The 9,382-nt window shown below is 35.7% G+C and overlaps 1 protein-coding gene and 1 long non-coding RNA gene across 2 annotated transcripts in view; one reads left to right on the forward strand and one right to left on the reverse strand.

Moving 5' to 3' along the window:
• Positions 1–9,382, forward strand: part of LOC106460090 (exostosin-1-like) — a 71,759-nt gene that overhangs the window by 48,943 nt on the left and 13,434 nt on the right. Inside the window, exon 3 of the mRNA XM_022386708.1 lies at positions 152–271. Within this exon, the coding sequence (XP_022242416.1) occupies positions 152–271 (120 nt within the window). The remainder of the gene's footprint in view (positions 1–151; positions 272–9,382) is intronic.
• The window catches only part of LOC111085905, a 3,054-nt gene continuing 1,730 nt past the window's right edge, over positions 8,059–9,382 (reverse strand). The window contains exons 2-3 of the long non-coding RNA XR_002610678.1: positions 9,258–9,356; positions 8,059–9,141 (exon numbers count right to left, since the gene is read on the reverse strand). This is a non-coding gene — a long non-coding RNA (uncharacterized LOC111085905). The remainder of the gene's footprint in view (positions 9,142–9,257; positions 9,357–9,382) is intronic.

Consider the following 9,382-nt stretch of genomic DNA (forward strand, 5'->3'; position numbering starts at 1 on the left):
AATATATATATATATATTGTAGGTTCAGTGTTCAGACATTTAATATATATATATATATTGTAGGTTCAGTGTTCAGACATTTAATATATATATATATTGTAGGTTCAGTGCTCAGACATTTAATATATATTTAATATATATTTTTTTGTAGGTTCCTGATATTATTCGTTCGATTAACAAGACCCGTGTGCATGCGCTTCGACAACATACGCGAATTATGTGGGACAACTATTTTTCATCGATAGAGAAAATTGTGATGACAACTTTGGAGGTAAACATGAAACAAAACACTTGTTTCAGACGCTCTTCCATAAAACAAAACTACGTACACGTCTTAATATTGTCAACGTTATTATTATTCTGTATATTCGTTTTATTATTAATGTTACGACATGTGTAATATAATACACGTACTATATACCATAGGTATTACGTTACTTGTGATACGATTACGTTACTTGAGAGTTTAATGTTGGGCACTAAGCTAGAGAAATCGTTCTATTAGAAAATCATAATTTATTGTGTAGGGATAGTGACGTCAGTAGATACGCATGATATAACTTGTATCAAATTAAAATTAATTTTTCATAATATTGAAGATCTGTGATATTGTTAATGTGCCAATAAGGTGTACACGACTTAGCGACACACAAACGCACGAAATTATTTTACATTCGGGATATCGTTTATGCATTAAGGATGTGGAACCTTAGAATAGGTTGTTTATATAAAACTGTAGTTTGGTTATTGTCGATTACACACCCACACTAAATAAACGAAACGTTATAATAGGTTAATTCTACGGTCTCATAATTTGATTATTGTCAAGGCGCACACCCACACTAAATAAACGAAACGTTATAATAGGTTAATTCTACGGTCTCATAATTTTATTATTGTCAAGGCGCACCCACATATTAGAGTAACGAAACGTTATTATATGTATACAGTTTCGTAATGTATGAATACGACGGATGTACACTTACTTACACATGTACGTACTACATAAATGAAAAGTTATATTATTTTATTTAAATGTATTTCACACTATGAATATAGTTGATGCACGCTTGAACACAGCTTCAATATGTCATCTTGTTTTAGAACTAGTTCTAGAGTTCTGTGAATATTTCCAGATTGTCTTTTAAATTCTAAATAAAAACCATAATTTACCTTAGTTTACACTATGATACATTCTTTAAAAACAACGTCTTAGTTTCAACTAGTGTTTCTCAGATGTGAATCAGAAAACTGATCTACAAACTGCTTCTAAAAATTTAGTGGAAATGACTCTTCTCAAAATGCAATGTGGAGTCGTTTCGTACTCTTCGCTTAGCTTGCATTGTTTATAATACCACATTTATTTACCAGTGCATTGTAAAAACACAATTACACTTGATATCCGCAAAATTAAGAATGAATAAGAAGAAAACTTACAGTTAGAACAATTCACGACACAAAAATGAACAATTAAAAGTGCAATCATTAATTGTATTTGTCACATCTAGAAACACGTAGATCAGAAAATCTTGAAAAAAGAACACGTTTTCTCTTTGTTGTTGTTTGTTTTAAGAAGTTTAAGCGGTAGAGGCCGTTTTAAATCTTTGTGAGGAAAAATATTGAAGTATACATTTTTAATTAACTTATACTCAATTTTGATTAAAGTATAAGCTTTTAGTATTGCAACTTTATTTTTATTTTATAGTATTCTTGCATTCTAGTATCTTATGAAAGTTATTAGTTTGTAAAATGTTGTAGTTACTTTTATTCCCCTGGTGGCTACATTTAAAGGTTGTAAAAACAGCATCAGATTTTATCAAAATGCATCATTTTAATTCAAAATTATAAACTTTTTTCGAGGAAACATGTCCGCGGACCCCTTAGCATGGCTTCATCAATAGTTCCTTTTTTCTCCTCTAAAAGTAATACCGCTTCAATGTTTCATCTTACACTGTTGAGTAGCTCAACGGAAAGCTTAAGGGCTTATAATACTAAAAATAAGAGTTCGATTCCTGGAATGGCCACAGCCCAAACAGCCATTGCGTAGCTTTGCGCTTAATCATAATCAACGTTATTATTAATGTAGCATCATCCGTGTGCCAATTATTCTAGAAGAATAACGAATAGTAAATGTTGTTTTGTATGATTTGGTTAAAGAAAAAAAAATGTCCTTGACAGAAAAATAAAACCTTGGAACCTGAAACTATCTAAAAAAATAAAAGATTTAAATAAGATAAGTTTTATATGCTTGTTTGTTTGTTTTGTAATTAAGCACAAAGCTACACAATGGGCTATCTGTGCTCTGCCCACCATGGGTATCGAAACCCGGATTCTAGCAATGTAAGTCCGCAGTCATACCGCTGTGCCACTTGAGGGCGTTTTATATGCGTCCCTGAAAATGGCAACTTATATCTTGATATATAACCGTTTTTAATTTACGTACAAGGACTCTATATCTTTATGCTCTGTTAATCTTTATTTTCTTTCAGGTTTTATTGTGCTTTACATGTATATTTATATATGTTCCACCATTTATCGTGACTATTCGTTCCATTCGTGTATTCTGCTATTAAGACGCACCAATTCTCCGAGAGAAATTTTTTTCTTTATTTGAATTCATGTTGTTGTTGTTTTTACAATAAAACAAAATGGGAGAAGCTCATGTATAGCATTTAATAAAATTAGCCACGAGTACGTTAAAACGCGTCTTCTGTGGAAAGCACTCTGTTAATTGCACACGAATGAAAACTGCTGCAGGACATAGGAGCATGGGAGTCACGTGAACATATCCAACTGCTTGCGTGTGTGGGCTCAGGTTGTTATTACTCGCGTACTATTTACCAGTCTTTAATTCAAAAATTAGCTAGCCTTTGAAGTATTAGAATGGCTCAAAGTGGACAGTGTATTTGAGTGAAAGATGTGGTGAAGTTTCTCCTTATTTTAGACGACGAAACCTCACGTCGTAGTTCTTAATAAGTTTAAACCACTGTTCTATGCAAATAGCATATTTTTTCGAAGTATTGTGATGTTAATATCTGTTTTTTAATTATCTTATTTAACCCATTAAAAGTACATTTTTCAGTATTATTAGAGCATCATAATAACTAAATTTCTGCATGTACTGCTGTATTTTCTTTGTGATAAACAGCCTTATAACTGGCCAGATAACTTTTAAAGGTATTCATTCAACTTACTAAATTCTTAGAAAGGCGTCTCTCCCTTATTTAAAGTTGTACAAGTATTTAGCTCAATCAAATCATTTTAAGTATTTGACTTACTTAAAATGTTACAAGAAATAAATACTCTGGTTACTTAAACGTTTGAAAGTATTTTTTGTAACAATTACTGGCACACTCGTATTGCTGCTGTATACTGTGTCTCATATTTTTTAAACTAACAAAACTTGGTGCCTTTTAAGGTTTCACTACACCTTTTTTGTCTAAGTTAAGGTTACTGATGGTTGGGGGTAATCTCTGAAATTCGCTTAAATGCGTAGGCGTAGGCTAAAACAAAAGATAAATGTAAACCACTAATATTATTCTCTCCTTTAATTGACGAAGAAAAGACCGGTAAATGTATCAAGTATCGTTTTTTTTTTTGCATTACTTCTTTTTAAAAATATATTAAATGAGAATTTAAGCAGATGATCACTAACGATTTTCGTATTTTAGGAGGAACAAGTTGGATTTAGAAACAATTATGGTAGTATTGACCATGTTTTTACTATACGTTCTGTTTGTTTGTTTCGAACTTTCGAGTAACGCTGGCCATTCCTAATTTTGAACTGATAGACGAGCAGGTAAACGATAGTCAATAGCATTCTAGAATGTGGTGTTTTATACGGTAACTGGACGCGAATCACGGACCTTCAGATTCACAGTCTAACACGCTCACCAGTAGGACACGCCTGACCCATGAATATTATGGATATATTGGATGTCTATAACACTACTGCGAGTAAGCCATAATGGGGGTAATGATCTCCATTCACATCAGTAATGAAACGAAACATGAATCCACATCGAAGTCATTCTTTTGCTGTTGCATGTAATGCTTCGTTGGGCTGTTAAAAGTTTTGTCTTTATCTGGATGATAAAACCAACCAGATTTGGGTTTCCTTACACATACAACTGTAGTTAACATGTCGTGTTCTTTTGTTTTGACCTGTACAAGGAATGTTATTTGAGCACCCGGTTTCCAAGGAAACTTCAATAATAGTCTTCGATCAATTGGAAAACGAGAAAATTTGGTAGATTTTTTTCCTCGTTGAGAAACTGCACTCGCTGTTGCGTCACTTGTACAGAACATTGGAAAATTACTTTATTCCATCTTTAAGGAAAGAACAAATAAAAGAAAATGCACCCATAAACAAAAATTTTCTTCATTATCAAACATTTAAAAATCTATGAACGGTGCCCATTTGTGAAGACAGTTCACTTCCTCACTTCTCTTTCTAGCAAGTGTTAAATGTTACATTTACAAATCGATGAACAGTGCGTAGTTGTGAAGAAAGTTCACTTCCTGACTTCCCTTTCTAATAAGTGTTAAATGTTACATTTAAAATCTATGAACGGTGCCTATTTGTGAAGACAGTTCACTTCCTGACTTCCCTTTCTAATAAGTGTTAAATGTTACATTTAAAAATCTATGAACGGTGCCCATTTGTGAAGACAGTTCACTTCCTGACTTCCCTTTCTAGCAAGTGTTAAATGTTACATTTAAAAATCTATGAACAGTGCCTAGTTGTGAAGACAGTTCACTTCCTGACTTCCCTTTCTAGCAAGTGTTAAATGTTACATTTAAAAATCTATGAACAGTGCCTAGTTGTGAAGACAGTTCACTTCCCGACTTCCCTTTCTTACAAGTGTTAAATGTTACATTGTGATTTTGAACTAGTTTACATGGCTATTAGTTTTATGCGGCCCGGCATGGCCAGGTGGTTATGGCGCTCGACTCGCAATCTGAGGGTCGCGGGTTCGAATCCCCGTCACACTAAACATGCTCGCCCTTTCAGCCGTGGGGGCGTTATAATGTGACGGTCAATCCCACTATTCTAAAGTTCTGCTCTCTCTGTATATTCATACAACTCTTTCAGCAAGACCATCTCACTGAGGATAGTACTACAAAGTACATGTGTTTACCTATCCCAGTATATGGCACAGTACCATGAAAAACTTACTACTAAAATTCGCTTCCTGGTCAGAGTTTAACTTTCCTTTAGCCCCAAATAATGAAATCTGAACTGTGGTATAGACAATGGCATAAGCGTTAGTCCACTTAGAGAATCAAATTACTGTGACCAGCAGAAATCGGTTACCCCCGCTCATAGCTACTAAAGAACCAGTAATGTCAAGGTCAATTTGTTTAAAAAGCCATCATTTTATTCACTATCTCATCCTGCCTTGACATAGCCCATATTTCTGTTTGAATAAACACACTGTGCAATGTATCCACTACCACTTTACGTCATGGCATTACTGCGACAATTAAAGCTGTAAATTCAGATTGGTGGCTGTATAAAAAATTTCCTGGTGTCTGCTTGTTTGCCTGGCTGATCTGAGATAGTTGCTGGACATTGGCTTGGTCAGAAGCGTTAAGGCAAAGCCCAGAGCTTCAATCGGTCCTTTCTTAGCTCTGCGATACTACAATAATTAATAATTTGGCCATGAAGCACCAACAGTAAAAAGTAAATCCAAGAAAGTTAATTTTTTCTCTTGGTTGTGGGTCAACATGTACAATATTTTTAGGATCCATCTGTACTTTTTTTCTGCCTACAATATGACTAAGAAATGCCAAAATGCCATTTCCATGCTCTGTGCACATTTTCTTGGCTTGAGCTTCACATCAACTGTTTGGATATACTAAAACACCAACCACAAGTCCCCAAGAACAACATTTAATTTTTTGCCAAACACAAACGCATCACCAACATAGATTAAGCAATTCTCCAACTGCAGTCCATACAAAGTCAGTTACATCAACCTTTCGTTGGTTGCGGGCACATTGTAGAGCCCAAACAACAAGACTAAGAACTCGTAAATATATCTGTTAGAGTAAAAGTAATTTTGGATCAACTCTTTTTCATTGAACCAACCTATGAGTTGCCAGATCTCAAATTCAGTAAACTGAATCAGCATGAACCTACCAAGTATCCAGCCATTTGATTCTATACAATAGCGATGACGTATCCTCTTGCATCCCCATGCTCACAAAGTGACCAATCAATGCATAGTTTCGTTGTCTCTTAATTCCTTTTGAACATAACTACTAACGATGACTACACCTTCACCAATGGCTGTATAATCTATCCAGTCTTTGAAAATTCAATAAATTTTTGTACTGACCAGATCACTTGTCAACCATGTTAGCCAACGTGGTGGTTATTCAATGAGATGAAAATCTCCATATCTATATAATGATACGTTACTATAGTTTCTCCAAGTGTTCTTCTCATCTGATAAAGGTGTCTTTGAGTTCTGTAAGTCTCATTTAGCTGCTTACCATACAGATTGCTTTAATGCAGAGTAGTTTGAAAACACCGACAACAAAACCTTCATGTACCACCTACCATTCCCATACTACTATTATTTGAAGCACTTAATTCTGTGTGTAATTGTACATTAACAATAGAACTGTATTATTTTTTTTAATTTAATGACATTCTGCGTATGATTACCTTTTCATCTAATTTACTTAACATTGGTTTTCCTACGTGCTGAGCTGCATACTTTATTAGCAACAACCGTCACCAATTCGTCCAGCCTGAGGATGATAGTGCTCAAAACAAGACCAATATAACCACCAAATCGAATTTCTTGTCAGTGATTAGATCCAAGCAATCCTCATCTAGTACTTCAGATAAGCAGCCATATGGCAAGCAGAAATTCATATTGATGGGTATTATGGGAGGTTTGGCTATCGAAATTAAAAATAGTCATGGAAGCCTCTGTATCTACCAGGAACTCTAACTCACATCCTTGCATGTTTTCAAGTATATATTATATCTGGCCTCACGTTGCTATTTGCAAGCCAGTCATCCCAGAGTATTGTTCAGGTGTAGTTTGGAGTGATTATGGTTTAATCTAGAATCATTCCTAGCAGGTGCGGGATAAGAACAATGCCTTGTGAACTGCCTAAGCCCACCACATTTACAATAGTCTAATCCATACTCTGATCTGGTTTTAATTCACACTTGGGCTTTAGCTAGAGTAAAATCCACATCTCCGTTTGTCTATTTTGAGTTCAGAAGCGCCTTGTACCTCATAATATTCTTAGATTAATTGTTTATCTCCAGGATTCTAATCTGCTCTTAGAGGCTGGTACTACGTGACTGCTAATATGGTCAATATTATCTTACTTGGTTATGAACTCCACCTCGTTCATGGAAGGTGAATCTTAAACACCACCAATCTGATTTTTCATTATATCTTCCTAATCTACAGCAACTATTCCCAGATAGGTCTTTTTATGCAGATAATGCACTCGTCTATGCAAATTCTATGTTGCACGTTATCAGTGAGCTCTACACCCTACCTGCTAGATTTGTCAGTGCTCTGTTGAATCATATTGAATCAGTGTTGGAATTCTCCATCAGCTTATTTCAACTGTTCAGCTGTTCTGTATCAAAGTGTTTCGTTGCATCATGTGAAGTGGTCTAACTAGAAGTCGGATTTTTGAGATTACCGCATCCTTGAAACACATGAGGAGTCTGTCCAGGACATATTTTTATAATTCCACAGAAGTTGTTGAGCTTATTTGCTTTATCCAAATGTTTCCCTTCTGGAGTCAGTTTTGCTTATGCCACTCCCCTTTCCAGCTATTGAATTAACCTCGTTGTGACTTTTAATTTTTTTGTCTGCTACATATCGCCTGTACTACACACGTTTCATCCACGTACAAATGGTGTGTACTGGATTTACAGTATTTGACTTATTCTTTGATAGATTGTTTAGGCAGAGTATTCATGATAAAACTTTGTAGAATAGACAGCAACTGCCTGTTGTAGAGACACAAGTGTAGAAGACGACGTTTTGAAAGTCTTCCGCCTTTCGTCTTCAAGTCAGTGTGTGTAAGGTGTTGTCGGTCTTTATAGTGTTCTGGTTACCGTCCATTCTACAAAGTTTCAGTATTTGACTTGTGACTCTCAGCTATTCTGGTAAGGTTTTCCTTCCTTTAATCCTAGAACTGCTCATGGTCGGCAATTTATACTCCTTTTTCTTTTCTAAACTGTTAATGTCTCAAACTTCTTATTGATTTATGACATTTTTGGTTACAAGGCTCTTAGCAACATATCAACAATACAAAACATTCGAACAAAATTACCATTGATATTGCGGTTAATCTTACTTATTACAGCTGAAATGTGTTATGTGTTTTACGCAATAAACAAGCGATTTCACACGATATTTTTGAACGGTTCTTTACACTGAGTGTTGTAATAGATCCAACACATAAAGTTACTCAGTATGATGTAATATATATAGACCCCACCAATATAACAACAAACTGGCAATTTTGAGGGTTAATGAGTGGGGCTGGGACAGCTGAGTCATGGTTCCTTTAGTGGTGATTCTTCTACAACTCGGATTTTTATGGTTGTGATCTGTTGGTTGATGGTGAAAAGCTGAAAGCAGCCTCTCTGTGACATAGCTATTTATCTTGAGACCACTGAGACTGACAGCCTGTCTGGATTGTACCGTTCCTGGGGGGATCCCACTGACTAATGAGTAGATTATTATTTCTTGAAACTGGTCTTGCCTATGCTGTCGTCGGGTGTCCTATATGCCTAAACTATATGCTTGAGTCTAATTCTGAAAAGGGGTGACAGATAAATACAACTAGTCGGAAGAGTGGACCACCCATTACTCAGCTAACTCACTTTTTCGACCCCGTTCGTGGCATTAAAATAACTTTGTAGCTTGCACTATGAGCTTTTTGGATAATCGTGAAAATGAAGGACTTAGCGGTGTATGCAAGTAAAGTTGAAGATGGAATGAAATATAGAACTAAAGTAAAAATGAACAAGAAGATGAAAATCAGACGAAAATAAAATATTTATTTATTCGGTTCCTGAAGACGAATGTTTACACTACGAACACTTACTAGCACCTAGTCATCCACACTATGACCACTCACTAGCACCTGGTCATCCAGTTGCTAGTGAGTGGTCATAGCGTGGATGACCAGGTGCTAGTGAGTGGTCATAGTGTGGATGACCAGGTGCTAGTGAGTGGTCATAGTGTGGATGACCCTAGCACCTGGTCATCCACACTATGACCACTCACTAGCACCTGGTCATCCACACTATGACCACTCACTAGCACCTGGTCATCCACGCTATGACCACTCATTAGCAACTGGCTGCTGTACCGTACATCAGATC

Source organism: Limulus polyphemus, unplaced genomic scaffold, assembly GCF_000517525.1.
Source record: "Limulus polyphemus unplaced genomic scaffold, Limulus_polyphemus-2.1.2 Scaffold706, whole genome shotgun sequence".
In the NCBI taxonomy this organism is placed as follows: Eukaryota; Metazoa; Arthropoda; class Merostomata; order Xiphosura; family Limulidae; genus Limulus; species Limulus polyphemus.